Source organism: Oncorhynchus gorbuscha, linkage group LG01 (assembly GCF_021184085.1).
Source record: "Oncorhynchus gorbuscha isolate QuinsamMale2020 ecotype Even-year linkage group LG01, OgorEven_v1.0, whole genome shotgun sequence".
NCBI classification, from domain to species: Eukaryota; Metazoa; Chordata; class Actinopteri; order Salmoniformes; family Salmonidae; genus Oncorhynchus; species Oncorhynchus gorbuscha.
In genome coordinates this window covers 44,689,240-44,716,823 of record NC_060173.1, presented here as the reverse complement: position 1 = coordinate 44,716,823, position 27,584 = coordinate 44,689,240, and the positions used below count along the sequence as shown (strand labels likewise).

The 27,584-nt window shown below is 42.9% G+C and overlaps 1 protein-coding gene across 1 annotated transcript; it reads left to right on the top strand.

Annotated features, from left to right (window-relative positions):
* Positions 1 to 424: 424 nt before the first annotated feature.
* On the top strand, positions 425 to 27,584 carry mov10l1 (Mov10 like RISC complex RNA helicase 1). The gene is made up of 25 exons (XM_046320041.1): positions 425 to 579; positions 903 to 1,030; positions 3,499 to 3,686; positions 9,751 to 9,913; positions 10,065 to 10,177; positions 10,593 to 10,780; positions 12,081 to 12,224; positions 20,838 to 21,242; positions 21,386 to 21,580; positions 22,066 to 22,180; positions 22,352 to 22,529; positions 22,681 to 22,751; positions 22,858 to 22,949; positions 23,251 to 23,309; positions 23,454 to 23,606; positions 23,801 to 23,982; positions 24,442 to 24,588; positions 24,689 to 24,810; positions 24,915 to 25,014; positions 25,180 to 25,326; positions 25,664 to 25,837; positions 26,224 to 26,373; positions 26,604 to 26,711; positions 26,942 to 27,174; positions 27,289 to 27,584. The coding sequence occupies exons 2-25, from the start codon at positions 937 to 939 to the stop codon at positions 27,311 to 27,313; spliced, it is 3,546 nt and encodes a 1,181-aa protein (XP_046175997.1). The 5' UTR covers positions 425 to 579; positions 903 to 936; the 3' UTR covers positions 27,314 to 27,584.

The window sequence follows — 27,584 nt, the reverse complement described above, 5'->3', positions numbered from 1 at the left end:
TGAGTAGGTTATGAATGCTTCTTCAGTAGTGGAATACAGTTAATTAGCACTTGAATGTTGCAAATAAAGCTGGAGTGATTGTGTGATTATTAATCAAATTGTACATAGATAAATTTCTGATACTGTGCACATGTGTATGCAAATACATTGAAATTATGTTGTTTTCAATTTCAACCAAAACCTAACGTCAATTGGACGTCTGGCACAGTCGTCTTTTCAACGACATTTTGCTGGAGTGGGATAAGTTCTCTATATTATGCGGGGAATACTTTGGAACAGATTTCCAAAATTTAAATCACTTGAAGCTGATATCATGGTGTTAGAGTTAAAAAAAAATGGTATGTCCCCCCCTAAAAATAATAATGTTTTGCTCAGATAACTTGGGGGGGCAAACCGAATCAACCGCGGGACGCCAGATAGGGACAGACCTTTTTTTCAATGCTCTTGCTAACGTTCGAGTTGGCGGGACTATTTGAAGAAAGGTGTCCGTGTGCGCGCACGCAATTACATCTTTTTAGTCGCGTGTGTGAGAAAGCAGCACGTGAACACATTTACGAAGAGCAATTTGCTGCAACAGAGGTATGTTGCCTTGTACAACAATTTCTCAGGAATAAAGCAATATTTTATTAGTCAGGTTATGCACCGTGTTGTATTTTCAGCTACAAACCTGCAATAAAGACGAGTTGTGGAAGCATAATGTCAGTCAACTAGCTACTGTTCGCATAGCTGGCAACATTAGCGTGCTAATAAATTAGATGCAACGGCAATTGTATTAGCTATCAAGTGCAATGCGTTGCTTGACCGATAAAGCAATCAAGTGCAATAGTGGCCACACTTATGTAAATGAGTTTGACAAACCACCAGTCACATTGTTTTGTTTTCTCCTCTGCCCTCATTTACAGTAGCACCACCTTCAGCATCTAGCTACTTGCAGACATGGTAACAGCAGTGCAGTGTGTGATAGCCAAGTTGCTGGCCCCACTATGGAGAAAGGTAGAGGAGGCTGAAGTGGATGGGTTATATGGCGCAGGTAAGTCTTCAAATGAGCTCACCAAGCAGCCTGACAGCTTCTCAATGCACCTGTCCTGTTTCAGTCGACAGCAAATGAGTGCTATAAATCCCAGAATGTGATCGATCCAACATTGCCAGTGGCTACAACCCACCTGTTCTCAAAGGAATTTTAACTACTTTTCTGTGTGAAATCTCTGATTTAGTCAAAAAACCTTGACAGTTACAGTGACGAGAAATAGTATGTGAACCCTTTGGAAATACCTGGATTTGTGCATAAATTGGTCTTCATCTAGGTCAAAACAATACAAACACCGTCTGCTTACACGAATAACAAACAGTTATACGTTTATGTCTTTATTGAACACAGTGTAAACATTCACAGTGCAGAGTGGAAAAAGTATGTGAACTCTTGGATTTAATAACTGGTATACCCTCCTTTGGCAGCAATAACCTTAACCAAATGTTTTCTGTAGTTGCGGATCAGACCTGTACAACTGTCAGGAGGAATTTTGACCTATTCGTCTTTACAAAACTGTTTCAGTTAAGCAATATTCTTGGGATGTCTGGTGGGAACCGCTCTCGAGGTCAAGCCACAGCATCTCAATCAGGTTGAGGTCAGGACTCTGACTGGGCCACTCCAGAAGGTGTATTTTCTTCTGTTGAAGCCATTCTGTTGTTGATTTCTGTGTTTTGGGTTGTTGTCATGTTGCATCACCCAACTTCTGTTGAGCTTCAATTGGCGAACAGATAGCCTAACATTTTCCTGCAAAATGTCTTATAATAATATAATATATGCCATTTAGCAGACGCTTTTATCCAAAGCGACTTACAGTCATGTGTGCATACATTCTACGTATGGGTGGTCCCGGGGATCGAACCCACTACCCTGGCGTTACAAGCGCCATGCTCTACCAACTGAGCTACAGAATGAACTTGGGAATTTATTTTTCCGTGGCTGATAGCAAGCTGTCCAGGCAGTAAAGCAGCCCCAAACCATGATGCTCCCTCCACCATACTGGTTTTGATGTTGGTGTGCTGTGCCTTTTTTTTCTCCACACATAGTGTTTTTGTTCCTTTCAAACAACTCAACTGTAATTTCATCTGTTCACAGACTATTGTGCCAGTAGTGCTGTGAAACATCCAGGTGCACTTTTGCAAACTTCAGACGTGCAGCAATGGTTTTTTGGACAGCAGTGGCTTCTTCTGTGGTGTCCTCCCATGAACACCATTCTTGTTTTAGTGTTTCACATATCGTAGACTCGTCAGATGTTAGCATGTTCCAGAGATGCCCAGGCTTTAGCTGACACTCTAGGATTCTTCTTAACCTCATTGAGCATTCTGCACTGTCATCTTTGCAGGATGGCCACTCCTAGGGAGAGTAGCAACAGTGCTGAACTTTCTCTATTTATATACAATTTGTCTTATTGTGGCCTGATAAACATCAAGGTACTTTTGTAACCCTTTCCAGCTGTATCCAAGACAATTCTTAATCTTAGGTCTTCTAAGATCTCTTTTTGTTTGAGGCATGGTTCACATCAGGCAATGCTTCCTGGGAATAGCAAATTCAAATTGTGAGTTTTTTAAAAATATGGCAAGGCAGCTCTAACCAACATTCCAATCTCGTCTCATTGATTCAGATTAGCTGACTCCAATTAGCTTTTTGAGAAATCATTAGCCTAGGACAGGGGTGGGCAAACTTTTTGGCTCGAGGGCCACATGGGGATTTTGAAAGTCAATGGAGGGCTGCATTTTGAGGGACCAATTGTTTGTTAATCAATTTGCGGGGGCCTCCCGAGTGGTGCAGCGGTCTAAGGCACTGCATCGCGTCACTACAGACCTAGGTTTGATCCCAGTCTGTTTCACAGCTGGCCGTGACTGGGAGACCCATGAGGCGGCGCACAATTGGCGTTATGAGGGTTTTGCAGGCAGAGATTTCCTTGTCCCATTGCGCTCTAGTGGCTCCTGTGGCGGGCCGGGGGCGTGCACACTGACACGGTCGCCAGGTGTACGGTGTTTCCTCCAACACATTAGTGTGGCTGGCTTCCAGGTTAAGCGGACATTGTGTCAAGAAGCAGTGCTGCTTGGCTGGTTCGTGTTTAAGAGGACGCATGGCTCTCGACCTTCGCCTCTCCTGAGTCCGTACGGGAGTTGCAGGGATGGGACAAGACTGTAACTACCAAACGACGAAATTGGGGGTAAACAACAGTCTCGTGGGCCGTACTGTGCCCCCAAGGGGCCTATACTTTTCCCAGCCTACACTGTGAATGTAAATGATGTATTCAATATAGACCAGAACAATACAAATTGTGTGTTATGAGTTTAAGCACTTTGTTTGTCTATTGTTGTGACTTAGATGAAGATCAGATCAAATTTGATGACCAATTTTTGCAGAAATCCAGGTACTTCCAAAGGGTTCACATACTTTTTCTTGTCACTCAGCTTTTCAATGCAATGATCAATGACCAGTCATAATCTTTTGTGTGTCAGCGATGGAGGAGGTCCGCAACCTGCGCTGCGGCGTGGTGACCCTGCTGTGTCAGGACTACGGCATGATCGACGACGATGTCTACTTCACCACTGGAGAGGTGCTGGGTGGCGTGCCGCTCAGAGTCGGGGATGCAGTCAACGGCCTTGCAGTACGAGATAGTGCCCAAGGAGGGTGGAAAGCACTGAGGGTGAGACACTTTGACCAAGACCTTACTTTAACCCGTATGGTTTTGTTATCTACGGAGATGAGACCTGGCTGGGTCTCACTATTTAAATTGGTTTCTTACTTCTTATCCTGGCCTTTATTACAATTCCCGGGTGAAATGACTAGAGCCCGACCGATGTGAGATTTTTGGTCCGATTTTAGAGTGGAAATATAATATACAATATCTGCATGTATTTTTATTATAGCTTCAATAATAAAATAAAAATGTTTAAGGATTGTGCTTTGAACAGGCCTATAAAGATACTCAGAAAGCTGATTTCTTATATTTGAGGAAAGAACATTAATGTGAATGGCGTCAAGTACACTCACAGGTAGTTAGCTAGCTAGCTAGCACTCGTCGTGGAAATGGGGTTGGCGAAAAGTGAATTTGCACCAGTCCCTGACAGGTGACAACACATGTATCCAAGTGTAGCTATGAAGCACTACTTTGTAACCTTCTATGTTTTTTTTAGTGTCTCGGAAAATATTTGAATGACAGAGCTTGAGGAATACCCTTGGCAAAGAGCAAATATAACACTCCAGATTTTGCAGTCTTCATTAAAGGGCTGTAACGATAATATTACCACAGAGTAGAACATTCTGCTTGCTTTACATTTGGGCATAGAATCCATTGTTTGTCACAACACCCTACCATGACACTTTACGTAACAGTATATGGCCAGTGTGTATTTTTTGCACTTTATTGAGCTGGCAAGATTCTATCGACTCGGCACTCACCGTAGAAGCAGTAACTTCACTCCTCTCTGACTGGTGTAGTTGCGTTGGAGAATAGTGTTGAGTCTTGCTGTAGCGCTCCAAGGAAAGATAGGCTTACTGCCATGTAAAGAGCACCCTCTTTACAAAAAGTCAGTCTATGATGGGGACGGGGATTTTGGTGTGTTTTCTCTGCATCTTATATTGGTCCTTTTCGGAGGATTAAATATATCTGATACAAATACATCTGTAAAAGGCTAATATCAGCCGATTTAATATATTAAATTAGGTCAGGCTCTAGAAATGACTAAAGGTTTCAACAATGTCTTTTTTTACAATATGTTATTTTTATTCAAAGACTTAATCATGGAAACTTATTGACAGTTGTGGCTGCGTCACGTGATGTATTGTTGTCTCTACCTTCTTGCCCTTTGTGCTGTTGTCTGTGCCCAATAATGTTTCTCCCATGTTGTTGTGCTGCTGCCATGTTGTTGCTACCATGATATTGTAATGTTGTGTTGCTACCATGTTGTTGTCATGTGTTGCAACTAGAGGTCGACCGATTAATCGGAATGGCTGATTAATTGGGGCCGATTTCAAGTTTTCATAACAATCGGAAATTGGTATTTTTGGACATCGATTTTTCTATAAAAAAGTTTTTTTTTGTTACACATTTATTTAATCCTTATTTAACCAGGCAAGTCAGTTAAGAACACATTCTTATTTTCAATGACGGCCTAGGAACAGTGGGTTAACTGCCTCGTTCAGGGGCAGAATGACAGATTTTCACCTTGTCAGCTCGGGGGATTCAATCTTACAACCTCTACCTTACAGTTAACTAGTCCAACGCTCTAACCACCTGCCTCTAATTGCACTCCATGAGGAGACTGCCTTTTACGTGAATGCAGTAAGCCAAGGTAACTTGCTAGCTAGCATTAAACTTATCTTATAAAAAACAATCAATCAATCATAATCACTAGTTAACTACACATGGTTGATGATATTACTAGTGTGTCCTGCGTTGCATATAATAGATGCGGTGCGTATCGTTGCTCCAATGTGTACCTAACCATGAACATCAATGCCTTTCTTAAAATCAATACGCAGAAGTATATCTTTTTAAACCTGTATAGTTAGCTAAAAGTAAATCCAGGTTAGCAGGCAATATTAACCGGGTGAAATTGTGTCACTTCTCTTGCGTTCATTGCACGCAGAGTCCGTGTATATGCAACAGTTTGGTCCGCCTAATTTGCCAGAATTTTACATAATTATGACATAATATTGAAGGTTGGATAAAATACGGAACGGTTCCGTATTTCACGGAAAGAATAAACGTCTTATTTTCGAGATGATGGGCGGCAGCGTAGCCTAGCGTAGCCTAGTGGTTAGAGCGTTGGACTAGTAACCAGAAGGTTGCGAGTTCAAACCCCCGAGCTGACAAGGTACAAATCTGTCGTTCTGCCCCTGAACAGGCAGTTAACCCACTGTTCCCAGGCCGTCATTGAAAATAAGAATGTGTTCTTAACTGACTTGCCTGGTTAAATAAAGATAAAATGATAGTTTCCGGATTCGACCATATTAAAATACTGCTCGTATTTCTGTGTGATATTTTATAACTAAGTCTATGATTTGATAGAGCAGTCTGACTGAGCGGTGGTAGGCAGCAGCAGGCTCGTAAGCATTCATTCAAACAGCACTTTTGTGCGTTTTGCCAGCAGCTCTTCGTTGTGCGTTAAGCATTGCGCTGTTTATGATTTCAAGCCTATCAACTCCGTAGATTAGGCTGGTGTAACCGATGTCAAATGGCTAGCTAGTTAGCGGGGTGTGCGCTAATAGCGTTAGCTAATAGATAGCTAATAGAATGGTTGTTCCCCTTGCTCTGCATGTGTAACGCTGCTTCGAGGGTGGCTGTTGTCATTGTGTTCCTGGTTCGAGCCCAGGGAGGAGCGAGGAGAGGGATGGAAGCTTTACTGTTACACTGGCAATACTAAAGTGCCTATAAGAACATCCAATAGTCAAAAGGTTAATGAAATACAAATGGTATAGAGAGAAATAGTCCTATAATTCCTAAAATAACTACAACCGACAAACTTCAACCTTTTACCTTGGAATATTGAAGACTCATGTTAAAAGTTTTCATATGTTCTCATGTTCTGAGCAAGGAACTTAAACGTTAGCTTTTTTACTTGGCACATATTGCACTTTTACTTCTCCAACACTTTGTTTTTGCATTATTTAAAGCAAATTTAACATTTTTCATTATTTATTTGAGGCTAAATAGATTTTTATTGATGTATTATATTATGTTAAAATAAGTGTTCGTTCAGTATTGTTGTAATTGTCATTATTACAAATACATTTTAAAAATCGGCTGATTAATCGGTATCAGCTTTTTTTTGGTCCTTCAATAATCTGTATCGGCGTTGAAAAATCACAATGGTCGACCTCTAATAGAGACACATGCATACTATGTTCTGTCTCATAAGAAACTAGCTCCCTGGTACACAGAAAATACCCGAGCTCTGAAGCAAGCTTCCAGAAAATTGGAACGGAAATGGCGCCACACCAAACTGGAAGTCTTCCGACTAGCTTGGAAGGACGGTAAAGTGCAGTACCGAAGAGCCCTTACTGCTGCTCGATCGTCCTATTTTTCTAACTTAATTGAGGAAAATAAGAACAATCCGAAATTCCTTTTTGATACTGTGGCAAAGCTAACTAAAAAGCAGCATTCCCCAAGAGAGGATGACTTGCACTTTAGCAGTGATAAATTCATGAACTTCTTTGAGGAAAAGATTATGATTATTAGAAAGCAAATTACGGACTCCTCTTTAAACCTGCGTATTCCTCCAAACCTCAGTTGTCCTGAGTCTGCACAACTCTGCCAGGACCTAGGATCAAGAGAGACGCTCAAGTGTTTTAGTACTATATCTCTTGACACAATGATGAAAATAATCATGGCCTCTAAACCTTCAAGCTGTATACTGGACCCTATTCCAACTAAACTACTGAAAGAGCTGCTTCCTGTGCTTGGCCCTCCTATGTTGAACATAATAAACGGCTCTCTATCCACTGGATGTGTACCAAACTCACTAAAAGTGGCAGTAATAAAGCCTCTCTTGAAAAAGCCAAACCTTGACCCAGAAAATATAAAAAACTATCGGCCTATATCGAATCTTCCATTCCTCTCAAAGATTTTAGAGAAGGCTGTTGCGCAGCAACTCACTGCCTTCCTGAAGACAAACAATGTATACGAAATGCTTCAGTCTGGTTTTAGACCCCATCATAGCACTGAGACGGCACTTGTGAAGGTGGTAAATGACATTTTGATGGCATCGGACCGAGGCTCTGCATCTGTCCTCGTGCTCCTAGACCTTAGTGCTGCTTTTGATACCATCGATCACCACATTCTTTTGGAGAGATTGGAAACCCAAATTGGTCTACACGGACATGTTCTGGCCTGGTTTAGGTCTTATCTGTCGGAAAGATATCAGTTTGTCTCTGTGAATGGTTTGTCCTCTGACAAATCAACTGTACATTTCGGTGTTCCTCAAGGTTCTGTTGTAGGACCACTATTGTTTTCACTATATATTTTACCTCTTGGGGATGTTATTCGAAAACATAATGTAAACTTTCACTGCTATGCGGATGACACACAGCTGTACATTTCAATGAAACATGGTGAAGCCCCAAAATTGCCCTCGCTAGAAGCATGTGTTTCAGACATAAGGAAGTGGATGGCTGCAAACTTTCTACTATTAAACTCGGACAAAACAGAGATGCTTGTTCTAGGTCCCAAGAAACAAAGAGATCTTCTGTTGAATCTGACAATTAATCTTAATGGTTGTACAGTCGTCTCAAATAAAACTGTGAAGGACCTCTGCGTTACTCTGGACCCTGATCTCTCTTTTGAAGAACATATCAAGACCATTTCGAGGACAGCTTTTTTCCATCTACGTAACATTGCAAAAATCAGAAACTTTCTGTCCAAAAATGATGCAGAAAAATTAATCCATGCTTTTGTCACTTCTAGGTTAGACTACTGCAATGCTCTATTTTCCGGCTACCCGGATAAAGCACTAAATAAACTTCAGTTAGTGCTAAATACGGCTGCTAGAATCCTGACTAGAACCAAAAAATTTGATCATATTACTCCAGTGCTAGCCTCTCTACACTGGCTTCCTGTCAAAGCAAGGGCTGATTTCAAGGTTTTACTGCTAACCTACAAAGCATTACATGGGCTTGCTCCTACCTACCTCTCTGATTTGGTCCTGCCGTACATACCTACACGTACGCTACGGTCACAAGACGCAGGCCTCCTAATTGTCCCTAGAATTTCTAAGCAAACAGCTGGAGGCAGGGCTTTCTCCTATAGAGCTCCATTTTTATGGAACGGTCTGCCTACCCATGTCAGAGACGCAAACTCGGTCTCAACCTTTAAGTCTTTACTGAAGACTCATCTCTTCAGTGGGTCATATGATTGAGTGTAGTCTGGCCCAGGAGTGGGAAGGTGAACGGAAAGGCTCTGGAGCAACGAACCGCCCTTGCTGTCTCTGCCTGGCCGGTTCCCCTCTTTCCACTGGGATTCTCTGCCTCTAACCCTGTTACGGGGGCTGAGTCACTGGCTTGCTGGGGCTCGCTCTGGATAAGAGCGTCTGCTAAATGACTTAAATGTAAATGTAAATGTCATGCCGTCCCTGGGGGGGGTGCGTCACCTGGGTGGGTTGATTCACTGTTGTGGTCGGCCTTTCAACTGTTCTGCCTTACTATTATTCAACCATGCTGGTCATTTATGAACATTTGAACATCTTGGCCACATTCTGTTATAATCTCCACCCGGCACAGCCAGAAGAGGACTGGCCACCCCACAAATGCTCTCTCTAATTCTCTCTTTCTTTCTTTCTCTCTCTCGGAGGACCTGAGCCCTAGGACCGTGCCCCAGGACTACCTGACATGATGGCTCCTTGCTGTCCCCAGTCCACCTGACTGTGCTGCTGCTCCAGTTTCAACTGTTCTGCCTTATTATTATTTGACCATGCTGGTCATTTATGAACATTTGAACATCTTGGTCATGTTCTGTTATAATCTCTACCCGGCACAGCCAGAAGAGGACTGGCCACCCCACATAGCCTGGTTCCTCTCTAGGTTTCTTCCTAGGTTTTGGCCTTTCTAGGGAGTTTTTCCTAGCCACCGTGCTTTTACACCTGCATTGTTTGCTGTTTGGGGTTTTAGGCTGGGTTTCTGTACAGCACTTTGAGATATCAGCTGATGTACGAAGGGCTATATAAATAAATTTGATTTGATTTGGTGACAACTGTGGCCATTCCATTCCTCAGGTGGAGAAGAACGCTGATGCCTGGGAGGAAGGAGGGGGAGGAGCCTCCCTGGAGACAGACAGCAACCAGCTCCGTCCTCTGATTGGTACTGTGACGTCATGTGACCGGGACGGTGGCTTCATCAATCAGACCACTTTTTTTCCACGAGAAGCTCTTTGTGATGGTACTGTCAACAATCAAAATAGATTTACTCCTATTTATGTTGTACTATTCTTTTTCTATGCTGCCAAGTTGTCCCCTATGCTATACCCGTTTAGCCTTTAATTTCCTATTCTATGCTTCCTTTTTTTAAATTCCTTGCTCCTGTCAATCAGGTTTTGAACCCATGAAAGGGGACTGGGTCCAGGCCCAGTACTTTATTAGTCCCACCCAGTGGAGCAGCCAGGCCCGGTCTGTGTCCCCCTTACGCTACCGCCGCATGGACCAGGTCAGTCCCTCTAGAACTTCATTCATTCATTCCTTGCACGTGGCATTTCAACTTTACCTCACTGAAGACATGGCAACATGCAGTACCTACATGTTTCGTGCCCATGGACTTTGATCTGTACTCCAATTATCACCGTCAAGTCCACATTAATGTGACGATACAAACTTTTAGTCTCACCCCCTTCTGATTTGGAAAGGCACACATCTGTCTATATAAGGTCCCACAGTTGACAGTGCATGTCAGAGCAAAAACCAAGCCATGAGGTCGAAGGAATTGTCCGTAGAGCTCCGGGACAGGATTGTGTCGAGGCACAGATCTGGGGAAGGGTACTAAAATCATTTCTGCAGCATTGAAGGTCTAGTCTCACTTCCTTCTCTGCACACACACTCTCCCCCCATACCCCCACCCTACCCAGGTGCGTGTGTCCAGTGTGTTTGGCAGCAGCGGCGTGGTGGAGGACAGTGTGTTCTTCAGCCTGGACAACCTTCTACTCCCGGCCGGGTTCCGTCCCTCCCCTGGGGACATGGTCAGCCTGGTGGTGGTGGAAAGCAGCCAGTCCTTCTACTGCTGGAGGGCTCTGTGCATGGCTACCAGCCAACACAGGTAAATAACCACAAACAGTTCTGTTGGAGGGCTCTGTGCCCCGCTACCAGCCAACACAGGTAAATAACCACAAACAGTTCTGTTGGAGGGCTCTGTGCCCGGCTACCAGCCAACACAGGTAAATAACCACAAACAGTTCTGTTGGAGGGCTCCGTGCCCGGCTACCAGCCAACACAGGTAAATAACCACAAACAGTTCTGTTGGAGGGCTCTGTGCCCGGCTACCAGCCAACACAGGTAAATAACCACAAACAGTTCTGTTGGAGGGCTCTGTGCCCGGCTACCAGCCAACACAGGTAAATAACCACAAACAGTTCTGTTGGAGGGCTCTGTGCCCGGCTACCAGCCAACACAGGTAAATAACCACAAACAGTTCTGTTGGAGGGCTCTGTGCCCGGCTACCAGCCAACACAGGTAAATAACCACAAACAGTTCTGTTGGAGGGCTCTGTGCCCGGCTACCAGCCAACACAGGTAAATAACCACAAACAGTTCTGTTGGAGGGCTCCGTGCCCGGCTACCAGCCAACACAGGTAAATAACCACAAACAGTTCTGTTGGAGGGCTCTGTGCCCGGCTACCAGCCAACACAGGTAAATAACCACAAACAGTTCTGTTGGAGGGCTCTGTGCCCGGCTACCAGCCAACACAGGTAAATAACCACAAACAGTTCTGTTGGAGGGCTCTGTGCCCGGCTATCAGCCAACACAGGTAAATAACCACAAACAGTTCTGTTGGAGGGCTCTGTGCCCGGCTATCAGCCAACACAGGTAAATAACCACAAACAGTTCTGTTGGAGGGCTCTGTGCCCGGCTATCAGCCAACACAGGTAAATAACCACAAACAGTTCTGTTGGAGGGCTCTGTGCCCGGCTACCAGCCAACACAGGTAAATAACCACAAACAGTTCTGTTGGAGGGCTCCGTGCCCGGCTACCAGCCAACACAGGTAAATAACCACAAACAGTTCTGTTGGAGGGCTCTGTGCCCGGCTACCAGCCAACACAGGTAAATAACCACAAACAGTTCTGTTGGAGGGCTCTGTGCCCGGCTCCCAGCCAACACAATTCGCTACAAAAATAGGCCCTGGACAATGATCAGTGAATTAATACATTTCCCACTGCTACACACACAAACCCTTGTATCAATGAAATGACCTATGATGGTCTCATGGCATTATCAGAATTCCACCATGTATGTTGGGTGAAATCTCAGGAGGAATTCATATGGTATTAAAGGCTGATAATGAATTAGGACTTGGGCCACTAACCTACACCATTACCTCTGGTCTTTTTCCTCCAACAGTATGAATACTGTCAATAACAGGTCCGTCCCAGAGGCGGAGATCAATAGTCTCCTGGAGGACAAGGGGGGCCTGGTGGTTGGCGACAAGACACACTTTGGGGTTCTGCTGCTGGGAGAGAGCCGGGAGCTGGTTGTCTGGATACAGTGAGTCAGCCATGGAGTGTGTACTTGTCTTAAATGAGAGAGAACTACCCTGTAAATCTGTAAATACCCTCATGAAGGCTTTTGTAGAAATGTGTTTGTTTTACAGTGCATTCGGGAAGGTACTCGGATCCCTTTTTTTTCCAACTTTTGTTACATTTCAGCCTTATTCTAAAAATAATTTTAAATGTTTTACTCATCAGTCTACAAACAATACCCAATAATGACAAAGCAAAAACCGGTTTAGACATTTTTGCTAATTTATTCAAACAAGTATTCAGACACTTTGCTATGAAACTAGAAATTGAGCTTGGGTGCATCCTGTTACCATTGATCATCCTTGAGATGTTTCTACAACTTGATTGGAATCCACCTGTGGTAAATTCAATTGATTGGACATGATTTGGAAAGACACCAACCTGTCTATATAAGGTCCCACAGTTGACAGTGCATGTCAGAGCAAAAACTAAGCCATGAGGTCGAAGGAATTGTCCGTAGAGCTCCGAGACAGGACTGTGTCGAGGCACAGATCTGGGGAAGGGTACTAAAACATTTCAGCAGCATTGAAGGTCCTTAAGAACACATAAGGGACTGTGACTCTGACTCGACCTTAACACGATGCATGAAAGACATCAGCGAGGACATCGCTAAGCAACTGATTACTGACAGATCCGTGTTTTAGTATCGCACTTGACGAAAGCACTGATGTAAGTGACATTGCCCAATTATGTGTTTGGATCCGCTTCCCGCAAAACGAGTTGTTCCGAGAGAAACTTTTAGGTTTACTTCCCCTTCAGGGACAAACACGAGGAGAGGATATTCTGAAAGCCCTTGTTACATTTTTTGCTGTTAATAATATTGACCGGTCAAATCTGGCAACTATGTGCACTGCCGGTGGCCCAAACATACGAGGGAAGGAGAAGGGACTCATAGGCCTGATGAGAAAAAGAGAGGATATTCACAAATTTGTTATGTTTCATTGTATCATTCATCAGGAAGCACTTGTGGCTAAACTCAAAGACTGTGACTTACAGAATGTGATGCAGCAAGTCGTGTTGGTGGTGAACATTTATTGCGAGGACACTGAATCACCGGCAATTCCACCAGTTACTGGAGGAATACCAGACAGAATACGGCAACTTGATATTTCACAATGAGGTGAGATGGCTGTCTCGTGGCAGAGTTCTTGAAATATTTCTTTCTCTCCACCCTCAAATCTGTGAATTTGTTGCAAGCAAGGGGAGAGCCACACTGGATATTAAAGCTGGCTATATTTGTTTTAACTGACATCACCTGCCACCTGAACACAGTGTATCTCCAGCTCCAAGGGAAAGCTAAAACTCTGGGCAAAATGCTGCGTGTGGTCACAGCGTTTCAACATAAAATCACCACACTGTTCATACCTGATAGTTTGTTCATTTCCCAAACCTCAGAGCAGTCACCACATCCAACCCTGACATACTGACACATTTAAGCTATGATGCATTTGTGCGTGTGTTGGAGGAGTTGAATTTGGAGTTTGAGTAAAGATTCATGGAGTACAACATCATTGAGAACCCCTTTTCATGTGCTACTGTCATCTCTGACCCCAGTCATCACAACCCTCTGTCCTGACAGTGCTGGAATAGAGAGTGAGATAGTGGAGCTGCAGGCCTATGACACATTGTAGGGTGAACTAAGATCATGTGTTACCCATTTCTGGAGCCTTGTGTCAGACACAGAGTATCCACTTCTTAAGCAGTGTGCAACATTTTCAACAATGAACATTGTTTCTCTGCTTTAGTTTCACAGACTGACCAATGCACACCTGGATTGCCTCACAAGAATAGCAACAACAGACTATACATTTAGAAGGAATTCAGTCAAGGAGCAGAAGGGACAATTTTTGCTCATCCAACTACTGAGGTAACCCTTAATATGGGTCTAATACATGGGATGTAGCCTATTTGATGTGTGTATGTATATATTTGTGATGTGCTGTACATCAAATCAATTGCATGTGCTCTAAATTTGCTCTCAATTGATAATATTGGAATAAAAAGTACAACAAATAAAGACCTGTGCGGCCCTCTGTCTCATCTCAAAGTGGTCCCCTTACAAAAAATAGTGAGTAACACTCCCCCTAATTATTGCCGTCGGGGTGCCCAGCACAGGTACTCCCAGCGGAGGTAGCCAATGTCACGGCACATACCTCCCCTCTATCACAAACCCCCGGGGTAGACCTCCCAGGATACCATGAGGGGGGAAAAACTATTTCACCTTTTGTGACTAGGGGGCAGTATTTTAATTTTTTGAAAAATAACATTCCTGTAGTAAAAGGGATATTTTGTCAGGACAAGATGCTAGAATATGCATATAATTGACAGCTTAGGATCGAAAACACTCTAAAGTTTCCAAAACTGTAAAAAATATTGTCTGTGAGTATAACAACTGATATTGCAGGCGAAAGCCCGAGAAAAATCCAATCCGGAAGTGACTCATGTTTTGAAAGCGCTGCGTTCCAATGTGTCCCTATTGAGCAGTGAATGGGCTATCAACCAGATTACTTTTTCTCCATATTCCCCAAGGTGTCTACAGCATTGTGATGTAGTTCTTCGCATTTATGTTGAAGAATACCCGTAAGCGGCTACATTGCGCAACTGGTCACCTGATGGTTCCCAGAGTGATTCTCGCGTAAAATACAGAGGTAGCCATTCTTCCAATCGGTCCTACTAAAAAAATAATTGTCCCGGTGGATATATACTCGAATAGATATTTAAAAAACACCTTGAGGATGTTTGCCATGTTTCTGTCGATATTATGGAGCTAATTTGGAATATTTTTCAGTGTTTTCGTGACTGTAATTTCCGGGCGATTTCTCAGCCAAACGTGAAGAACAAACGGAGCTATTTCGCCTACAAAAATAATATTTTTGGAAAAAAGGAACCGTGGCTATCTAACTGGGAGTCTCGTGAGTGAAACATCCGAAGTTCATCAAAGGTAAATGATTTGATTTGATTGCTTTTCTGATTTCCGTGACCAAGTTACCTGCTGCTATCTGGACAAAATGCTATGCTAGGCTATCGATAAACTTACACAAATTGCTTGTCTAGCTTTGGCTGTAAAGCATATTTTGGAAAACTGAGATGACAGGGTGATTAACAAAAGGCTAAGCTGTGTCTCAACATTTCACTTGTGATTTTCATGAATGGGAATATTTATGTCCGTTACGTTATGCTAATTAGTGTCAGTCGATGATTACGCTCCCTCATGCGGGATGGGGAGTCACTATTAATCCATTTTAGAATACGGCTGTAATGTAACAAAAAGTAAAGGGGTCTGAATACTTTCCAAACGCACTGTAATAACATTTAAGCACAAGTTTTTGGACCATTGTCCGATGAAGACTCTGAATATAATTTTATTGTGAGACATTTAACCTTTTTATTTCATCAGGTGAGCCCTGAATGACACAAATCACAGAAAAAAAACACATCAAAATGCAAATGCAAGCAGAAAGAAAACACTGTTGTAAAAAAACAATAAGGTCCTCAAAGAGCTTTCTGAATTGACCTAGAGGCACCAGAACGTTCAACATTTTGAAAATGTTACCCCAAAAACAGTGCAGAAAAAGCTGGGACTTTTTTCTAAAAGGGCTTTACATTGCTATGGTTGCATTTATATCAACCTACGTGACATCAGAGGGCCAATCATGCAGTGATGAGTACTAAACCTAATGACCCTGCGTGGCATATCTTATATATATATCTATTTATATCTATTTATATCTATATACATCTATATATATAGATATCTCTATCTCTATATAGATATCTATATATATATCTAGAGATGGATATAGATAGATATCGAGATGGATAGATATATAGATAGATATATATATATATAGAGATATATCGATAGGAGATATCGATAGGAGATATCGATAGGAGATATCGATAGGAGATATCGATAGGAGATATATCGATAGGAGATATAGGAGATATATCGATAGGAGATATCGATAGGAGATATCGATAGGAGATATAGGAGATATATCGATAGGAGATATATCGATAGGAGATATCGATAGGAGATATCGATAGGATATCGATAGGAGATATCGATAGGAGATATCGATAGGAGATATCGATAGGAGATATCGATAGGAGATATCGATCTAGATATCGATCTAGATATCGATATAATCTAGATAAATATCGAGAGAGAGAGATATCGAGAGAGAGATATCGAGAGATATATCTATATAATCTATCTATCTATCGATATCTCTATCATCTAGATAGATAGAGAGAGAGAGATGGATAGATATCTAGATATATCTATCTATCTATCTATATAATCTATCTATCGATATCTCTATATATCTATCGATATCTCTATATATCTATCTATCTGAGATATCTAGATAGAAAGATAGAGATATCGATAGAGATATGGAGAGATAGAGATATCGATAGAGATATCTATCGATATCTATAGAGATAGAGATATCTATAGAGATGGATAGAGATATCTAGAGATATCTAGAGATATCTATAGAGATATCTATAGAGATATCTATAGAGATATCTATAGAGATATCTATAGAGATATAGAGATATCTATAGAGATATAGAGATATCTATAGAGATATATATAGAGATATCTATAGAGATATCTATAGAGATATAGATATATCTAGATATCTATATCTATCTAGATATCTACCTTTGACAAGAAATGCCACTCCTATCAGGTGTGGCATATCAAGAAGCTGATAACAGATATCTATCTATATATCTATCTCTATATATCTCTGTATCTATCTATATCCATCTCTATCTCTCTATATCTCTATCTATATCCATCTTTATATCTCTATCTCTCTATATATCTATCGATATCTCTCTATATATCTATCGATATCTCTAGCTCTATAGATATCTCTATTTCTCTATATATCTATAGATATCTCTATCTCTATAGATATCTCTATCTATATCCATCTCTATATCTCTATAGATATCTCTATCTCTATAGATATCTCTATCTCTCCATATCTCTATCTATCTATCTAGATATCTCAGATAGATAGATAGATAGATAGATAGATAGATAGATAGATAGATAGATAGATAGATAGATAGAGATATCGATAGATAGATAGATATATCAGATAGATAGATAGATAGAGATAGATAGATAGATAGATAGATAGATAGATAGATAGATATATAGATATCGATAGATAGATATAGAGATATCGATAGATAGATATAGAGATATCGATAGATAGATATAGAGATATCGATAGATAGATATAGAGATATCGATAGATAGATATAGAGATATCGATAGATAGATATAGAGATATCGATAGATAGAGATATCGATAGATAGATAGATAGATCTAGAGATATCGATAGATAGATTCTAGAGATATCTAGATATATCTATATCTATCTATAGATATCTAGAGATATCTATATCTATCTCTCTATCTATCTAGATGATAGAGATATCGATAGAGATAGATGGAGAAATGCTCACCAACAGGGATGTAAACAAATTTGTGCACAACATTTTGAGAGAAATAAGCTTTTGGTGCTTGTGGAACATTTCTGAAATCTTTAATTTCAGCTCATGAAACATGGTACCAACACGTTACATGCTGAGTTTATATATTTGTTTAGTATAGATACGCTTTTGGCACGAGCGCATCCAGTGGTGGAAAAAGTGCCCAATTGTCATCCTTGAGTAAAAGTAAAGATACCTTATTAGAAAATGACTCGAGTGAAAGTCACCCAGTAAAATACGACTTGAGTAAATTTGTTTTCAAATATACTTAAGTATCAAAAGTAAATGTAATTTGTAAAATATGCCAAAGTATCAAAAGTAAACGTATAGACCTTCCCGAGTGGCGCAGCGGTCTAAGGCACTGCTTTTTGTGGAACATTTCTGGGATAATTTATTTCAGCCCAACACTTTACATGTTGTGTTGATATTTTTGTTCGGTATAGATGCCCAGATATTTGTAAGCAGGGACACAATCAATATGGGCACCATTTTTAAAGTACATATGCTTAAATCATCAGTTATTTGTATGTCAAGAGAACAACATATACTTAGTTTTAACTGCATTCAATACTAATTTCAGGTCAAGAAAGTTTTTCTGTAATACAATGAAGGCAGACTGTGGTTCAGATAGAGCCTGTTCAACTGTGGTGGCAATACCATACACAACAGTATTCTCGGTATACAAGTGGTTACATTTTTTTTTACAGACAAGTCAATATTGCTAATGTAAACAGGGTGAAGTACAGGTCTATATCTCTTTTTTCAAACTTGTTGGCAATTCAGGATATGTCTCAATTAAAAAATAAAATAATGATTGTTCTCTAAGCGGCGTTGTACAATTAACGGTCAAATACACAGCACATCAAATGAATTCAGGACTTGTGATGTTATACCCAGGCTAAATATAAGCCTTCCACAACCACAAGACCCACTAATAACTTTATTTTATCCAAATAGTTTAACATTTGTAGAAAAAAAATATGCATCTAGAACCATGCATAATGCAATGCACATGACCTAATACTGACTAAGTTCTTGTAGCAGACATTAGGCTATCGAAAATGTAACTGCTTGTCGGAGGAAGATGTGCTCTCTCAACTTTGTTGGCGTGTCACGCAGCGCGAGGGCTTGGTTTGTGTGTAAACCATAGCTAAAATTGGTCCAAAATAAGCCCAATGTGTTTCAATGGGCTTATTTTGGACCTAAGCTTGTCGCCTGCCTTTGACAACTCCCATTATTATGGCGGAGGCGTGCATCTCGTCATTATATATAGACCTCTGGGGTAAATGGGGGGGTGAACAAAGCACAGAAGGAGCGAAAGAGACCACCCAAAATACAAGACGAGAACAAGCGGCCATAAACGCTCATGAAATCAATACAGACATTTGGAATATTGCGCAAAAACATTTCAATTAAGCCGATCATCCAGCCCTATGCAGGACCCAGAATCGACACCTTTCGTTATATCCAGAAAACCTGACTTATTTAACACCATCAAATAAAACACATTTGAGTTCTATCTGTGAAGTAAACTAGTTACAACAGGATGGGCATCTTTGATGGGGGTTATCATGGGTCTGTACTCACATCCATACCCACTGTCAGAGCTGACCCTAGCTTTTTTGGGTGCTTTAAGCAAAAATGTTGTGTGTGCGAGCAAAACATATTTGCGTCCCCCCCTTTTGACAGCAGCGAGAAATTGAACGTTTTAGGGTACATCTCCAGAAGTCTGCACATTTTGCCATGGGCGTAGAGAAAATGTTGCAGTTTTCTATAGCAAGTTTGCGGCAATTCTACACATTTTACGATGAGGCGGAGAGAAACGTTTGCAGATTTTAGTAATTTATCTGAGCGAGAGTGACTAACAATCATGCCCCCCCCCCCCCCCCCCCCCCCCCCCCCCCCCCCGATCGTTAATTTGACCATTATTACTGCTAGTTTAGAAAGCTGGCTGCTTAACTACTTTACCAATCTAAAAAGCTGACATGAGCTGACATGGGCTAATTGAGTTACTGTCTGTGACTGACATAACAAGAGAGAAACTGCTGATGAGCAACCAAATTTCGAAGTTGCACCTTGTGCAATTTTCCATCCTTGAGCTGCAGATACATGCAGCCTGGTCTAGTCAATTTGAGGAAAGCCTCTGAATTAGTAAGTGATCAATAGTACCGAAGGCCTTTTACAGGTCAATGAAGAGGGCAGCACAATGTTGCCTTTTATCCATTCAAATAACCACTTTTATAACTAGGGATGCAGTGCAATGACCTGGTCTAAAACCTAACTGATGTACATTTAGCTATGAAATGTGTTCTAAGAAAGATCTGAGAATTAATCAAGGATTTTAATATTTTAGCTCGGTAAGCAGGTTTTGAAATTGTTTGATTTTTAGAAATGTAGGCCACAAGGGTCACCAGCTTTGAAGGGAGAGTAGATGAGCCGCCTTCCAAACCTTGGGGCTAGCACCAGACAGTGGAGGCTGCTGACGAGAGGACGACTCTTAATAATGGCTGGAACAGAGCGAATGGCAAAAAACATATGGAAACGATGTGTTTGATATGGTTGACACCTTTCCTCCTGTGGTACCAGATATACAGTGGATTCGGAAAGTGTTCAGACCCCTTCACATTTTGTACGTTACACATAATACCGCATAATGCCAAAGTGAAAACAGGGTTTTAGACATTTTTACTAATTTAATAAAAAATAAAAAAACTGATACCTTAAGTATTCAGAGGCCACTGTGTTCAAGTTGTAGAAACATCTCAAGGATGATCCATGGAAACAGGATGCACCTGAGCTCAATTTCGATTCTCATAGCAAAGGCTCTGAATACTTTTATTTAAATAAAGTCAGTTTTTTATTTTTAGTACATTGGCAAACATGTCTAAAGACCTGTTTTCGATTTGTCATTATGTGGTATTGTATGTAGATTAGGTTTAAAAAATAAAAAAAATAAATGTAATCCATTTTAGAATAAGGCTGTAACGTAACAATGTGGAGAAAGGGAAGGCGTCTGGATACTTTCCGAATGCATTGTATTCTCTTTTCTCTTGACAGGAACCGAGGATCTGAGACCCATAGACTGAAGTGCTGTGAGTTTGCTGGCTGGGACTCAGAGGAGCAGTTCAACCTAGGGACTGTGACAGACCCACCGGGACAGAGAGAGGGTGTTGTACAGCTTCCTGCTCTAACACAGATCCTCTATCGGGGTATTCAGGGCCTATCCAGCAAGCACAATCCCATGGTGGGTCCCGCTCTCTACCCGCAGTCCGGGTCTGCTGGGCCTACTGTACTGCTCAATGGTGATGGGAAGGAGATGAGTGAGATAGATGGAGATGTGGTTGGAGAAACTGGTGAGGCACATCAGGACACTGTTCACAAGTCTGCCATACGGACAGATGAGCGAGACGTGGAGATCGCACCAGGGGAGAAGGTATCTGTGAAAGTGGGCTGCCGAGCCAAGTAAGTCATGCTTTAGCTAGCTGCTATACAAGTCTGGTATAGTTGTCTTTCTGGTGGTGTCACTATTATCTGACTGAATCAATTTGTTCTGAAGATTCAGGTTTTTTAAATCATTGATTATGTATCCCTCCATCTTACCCTAGGAACTTGGGGCGTTGTGCGGAGCTGCTGCTCCTGCACTTCGCCTCTTTCACCATTGGGAGGCGTCTGGAGGTCACAGTAGGCAGTAAAGAGGAGAGTCTTCTCCAGCCCTTTGCTCCCTACTGCCCAGCAGCCCCACTGCCCCTTCCTCAGGCTGCCCAGGTGGTCACTGTGATGGCTGCTCATCCACCTCAACGGTAAACTACACCCTGATAGTGTCTCTGTGTTGTGTAGGTATGTTCGGCCTACCTGCAAACCACATTTCCCTATAGAATAATGACGATAATCTTGACTAGTTGGTGATACTGTCCACCAACGTTTTCTCTATAATCAAATGTTTTTTTCCCCTGAACCTAGTTACTCTACCCATGTTGGACATGTTGAATGATGACAGTTTGGTCCACATTGATGTATTACACCCCTCCTGTGTGGTTAGAATTACACCCCTCCTGTGTGGTTAGAATTACACCCCTCCTGTGTGGTTAGAATTACACCCATCCTGTGTGGTTAGAATTACACCCCTCCTGTGTGGTTAGAATTACACCCCTCCTGTGTGGTTAGAATTACACCCCTCCTGTGTGGTTAGAATTACACCCCTCCTGTGTGGTTAGAATTACACCCCTCCTGTGTAGTTAGATAAAATCGCTAGCCTATGACTTTCTATTCTTATTTTATTTCACAGGCTGATTAAGCGCCACCTGCCTAACTTCCTGGGTAACTACCCGGTGCCCAAGGCTCTACGGGACTGTATGGAGGCCGACCGTGACGTTTTGGTGGCCCAGCCATGTCTTGGAGAGGTAAGGGAAGGAAGTCTTCTATCGTCTATTACATGCTTTGTTCCCACCATCCTACAGGAATCTGGCTCCAATTCGGTTTTGATTGAAAAGTCGCTCTGGATTTTGATATGGAGGCCTTTGCTCCTCCACTGAAAAATAATGGATTAGTTAATCTCCCTCTATTTCTGACAGACTCTGTCGGCGGCCAACATGCGTCTCCGTTTCTCCTCCCTGCTGTGGCTGGAGGAGCTACAAGCTGAAAGCGAGCTCAGGGAGTTCAGTATCAGTGGAGCCCTCCTCAGGAGAGGCGCCATCTATCTGCACCTAGAAGTGCTTGGCCTGGCTGAGGGCAGGCCCAGTCTCTTCATAGGTATCTGTTGAGTCTTAATTTGGCCTTGTAATAATAATGGAACGTTTGATTGTCACACACACACCAGATGGGTACAATGAAATGTGTCGTTTCACAGAGTCAGCCATACTTGAATTGAGATGTTTGATATCGTGTTTTGTCTGCTCTACAGGTGACAGAGTGGCACTGAAGAAGCCAATCAGTGGAGGCGTGGTGATGGAGTACATCGGTTATGTCACAGAGGTACTCACAGGTTTTGATCTTCTTAGCGTTTTGCTTGCCGCACTGATATTTCTCCTTGTGCTTTGTTCACACTGACCTGAACACTGTTTGTGGACCATATCCACAGATCAGTGATGAGGACGTGAGTCTGAGGGTGAACACTGAGTTTCAGCATGGCTATCTGGGAGAGCCTCTAGATGTTGAGTTCACCTTCAACAGGTACCTGCCTTGTCCTGGTTCTAGGAAGGATCCTTTCTGTGTCACTAAGTGTTGATCTCTGTTCCTTTAGCATAGATAATGTGTGACAGGTTGACAGTATACAGGTTGACAGTATACAGGTTGACAGTATATGGATTATGTATGGTGATGTTTGTGTTGACAGTATATGGATTATGTATGATGTTTGTGTTGACAGTAGATTGATTATGTATGATGATGTTTGTGTTGACAGTATATGGATTATGTATGATGTTTGTGTTGACAGTAGATTGATTATGTATGATGATGTTTGTGTTGACAGGTTGTCCATGAGGCGATGCCACTTAGCACTGGACCAGAACAAGCACTTTGAAGAGAATGGTGATCTTTGCTTTGTTCTCTCAATCCCATTTCCAAAATGTGTTGTATTTAGTCAACTATTTCTTCTTCTCTCACCCCAACCCCTGGAAAGTTTATTTCCTGTCTGGTCCACCACTGATTGTGCGTCTTCTCCTCTCTTCCCAGTGTTCTTCCCTAAAGCTGTGATGCTTCAGGCCCCTCTATGGACGGGAGAGTGGGGTCCAGAGGAGGTGAAAGAGGGCACCCTCACAACCGATGGGGTGAAGCTGTCAAGCGTCTCCGTTGACATGGTCTCAAAGGCCACACAAACCAAACCAGGTGATATAAGCATTGGGAGTCCTTCATTCTGACAGCACAGAGATGATCTGTATACTACAGCTGCTGAAGTGTCATAAACCTGAAGGGCATTAGAACTCGTGTCCTAACTAGGACAGTTCAGTACATTTGTGAGACAGAATGAATGATCAGTGAAGGAGAGGGGAACGAGTATTGAGCCTCTTTAATTCTCTCAGATTCCAGGCTGCCATCTAAACCCATCCCTAACCCAGGCCAGTTTTTCAACCAGCAGCTGAACCCGTCTCAGAGGGAGGCAGTGAAGCGGATCCTGGCAGGGGAGTGTCGGCCCACTCCGTACATCCTGTTTGGACCCCCAGGGACAGGAAAGACTATCACGCTCATAGAGTCCATACTACAGGTAGACACCCCTCAACCTGGGAGGTATCCTAGTGGTTAAGAGCGTTGGGCCAGTAACCAAAAGTTCATTGGTTTGAATCCCCGAGCCGACTAAGTGTAAAATCTGTCGACATGCCCTTGAGGAAGGCAATTAACCCCAATGGATATCGAATGTTAATTGTCACATGCGTGATAAACAACCGGTGTAGACAAACAGTGAAATGCTTACTTACGGACCCTTCCCAACAATGCAGTGAGAAAAATAAACAACCAAACCCCCGGTTTATATAGGATTGGTTTTCTTTCAAATGTTTTGACTGTTTGGGTCAGCTGGTCGGATGAGCAGGGTTTGCACTTGTAGTATGTTCCATCGATTCCATCGCACCTGGCAAGCTCTATCAAGTTTCTTGTATTTGGTTATTTACAGCAGTTTCCCTCCATTTTAGTTCCCTGAATAAATAATAGTGGCCTCCTCCCATAGGTGTATCACCGCCTGCCCAGTAGTCGTGTGCTGGTGTGCACTCCCTCCAACAGTGCTGCAGACCTCGTCTGTATCCGTCTCCATGAAAGTGGGTACCTGAACTCTGCCAGCCTGGCCCGCGTCAACGCCTCCGGTCGACAGGAAGAGGTACTGCACCCATTGCCGCTGCAGGAATTTCATCAGTCCCATTTTTTTCCGACCGGTTCGTGCCTCTGTCTGTATCCCATTTCCCTCTGTATCTCCATAGGCCATCCCAGAGGTTCTAAGGCAGTACTCTCAGGCTGGGGAGGACATCCGACACGCCTCCTTTCACAGGATTGTGGTCAGCACCTGTTCCAGCGCCGGCATGTTCTACCAGATTGGACTGCGGTGAGGGAGGGTAATAGGGTTCAGTGTTAACCTCCCTCACCAGAGGAAACGTAACTGTAGTAAACCTGATCTAAGATCATTGTCTCTTTGCTGCGTTTCCTCAGTGTGGGTCATTTCACCCATGTGTTTCTGGATGAGGTTGGCCAAGCCACGGAGCCAGAGGCACTGATCCCTCTGGGGCTTCTGTCAGAGAGAGACGGACAGGTTAGATTGAACACAGAGTACATCTACAATCCTTACTACAGTGGCGCAACTGTGAAGAAAGCAACCCATTGCCCGTAACTGACATAAGTCATAATTGACCATGCGTTCTGTAGCCTCCTGATCAGGAAGTGAGTCATATTTTCTGTTGCTCTCGCCATCCTTTAGATAGTTCTGGCCGGAGACCCCCGGCAGCTGGGTCCAATTGTGAAGTCCAAGCTTGCGCAGGCGTTCGGCCTGGGGGTGTCCCTGCTGGAGAGACTGATGGCCAACACTCTGTACTCCAGAGAGAATGGCGGATACAACCCAGTGCTGGTGAGTAGACACACGCACAATCCCTGTCAGTGCCATGATCACTAAAATCCTGCATAGTGAATCCACCAACTATGAATACAAATTCTGCATGTTTTTCTACATAATGTTTTGCCGTTGCATTGTAATATAATGTATGCCATTTAGCAGACTTGTTTTATAACCTACAGTCATGTGTGCAAGCATTTTACTCATGGATATCCCCAGCTGAAATCAAGCCCACGACCCTTGGTGTTGCAATCACCAAGCTCTGCCGACTGAGCCACACAGGACTGCGTGGTAAATAGATGCTACCACAGTTGACACGTTCTCCTGGTGGCCTTTCTTCTTCCTCTTCCAGGTTACCAAGCTAGTGTACAACTACCGTTCCCACGAGGCCCTCCTGGCCCTGCCCTCTAGACTGTTCTACAACGGGGAGCTGTGTGTCAGGGCCCAGAGGCTCATAGTGGACTCCCTCTGTCACTGGAGCCGTCTGCCAACCAAGGGATTCCCCCTCATCTTCCACGGAGTCAGGGTAAGGACCCCGTCTCTTACTCCCTGTTCTCGTCAATCAATCAATTGAATGTATTTTTTAAAGCCCTTTTTACATCCGCAGTTGTAAAAGAGGAGTGGGGACAGACAGCAGGTCAGGGACAAGGTAGCATGACCTGTGTCCCATAGTCGCAGGCAGAACTTACCCAAAAGGAACTCAAGACATGGCCTCTTTCTAAATAGTCTCGTCTTTACATACTCATATCCTCCTGTCCTCTTCCAGCCTCTTTCTCAAACAATCAGCGTTTCCTCTCCTTGCTTACCACTGACAGTTTTTGAACAATTTGACAAATATGGGTTTTCCTCTTTGGTTGGAGCAAAACCTAGATGTCGAACACCAATAATGCCAGTCACCATTCCCCCTCTTAGGGCACAGAGATGAGGGAGGGCAACAACCCGTCGTGGTTCAACCCTGGAGAGGCGGTACAGGTGATGCTGTACTGCTGCCAGCTGGCCAAGAAGCTCTACAATCCTGTAGCTGCTAGTGACATTGGCATCATCGCCCCCTACAGGAAACAGGTTAGTAGTGCACATTTCGGCCATCTGGTTGGTCCTATTCTGTTTTGTCAATCTGCTAGTTTTGATGTTCACCCCAGAGTCTAAGCCTCTAGAAGGTGATATCTACTAAGCTAACATTTTTAAAAGGCCTCAAACTCATAAAAAGTGACTCATTCTGTCACAGTAGTACAGTTTTCCCTCAACTCTGAACACCGGTCTGAACCCCTGAACCATGAACCTCTCCTCTCCAGTCGGAGAAGATCCGTGTGCTGCTCCACCGGGTGGGCCTGTCTGACATCAAGGTGGGCTCTGTGGAGGAGTTCCAGGGACAGGAGTTTCTGGTTATCATCTTGTCCACGGTAATATTACAATCTTTCCTCTGTCCTGCTCATTATTGAACTCAGACTAATTCCTCCCTTTACAGGGTCTCGGTTTCGTTCCTTCTCAATTAAGGGAATCAATTCTGAAATTGAAAAATATTAAATAATGTGTCACTTTTGTATGAGCTGAATATCACTTTGCTGAAATTGACTGAATTGAAGTTGTAATTCACCCTAAAACAGACCTAAAATACCTCTTGTTGTTCCAGGTGAGGGCAAATGAGTTGGTGCAGGGCAACGACCTGCAAAGCATACTGGGATTCCTGTCCAACCCTAAGCGCTTTAACGTAGCCATCACGCGGCCCAAAGCCCTGCTCATCGTCGTGGGCAACCCGCACATCCTCGTCAAGGACCCATGCTTCACCGCTTTACTCCAGTATTGTTTTGAGAACGGGGCCTACCTGGGCTGTGACCCCCCGACCTGTCTCAGGGCAGCACACCGGTGTGTTTAGAGTGTATTATGCACCACACACACACACCGTTTAATTTGAGTACAAGCTTCATGATGTGGCTTTAATTTGTCGGTAATAACACACATTCATCTGTTTCTCCTCAGAGCTGCCAGTGAGAAAGAGGAGTGAGAGTTCACCGCCCCCACCGCTGACACTCCACTGCTACCTGTATAATTATGTTCAAATAAAAGTTTCTTCTTTCATTCTTTACATTACGATGACTTAGCTCTCTGCATTTGTTATTCTATACCGTCGGCTGCGTATGTCTTAATCGGTGGGAAATGGAGAAATGGTTTGTAAAAGATGTATTAAGAGAATGCACTCCCATTTCTTAACTGCTGTATTTTGCTGTTATCATGCCATCCACTAGGTGGCAGTAATAAATATGACAAACCTTTGG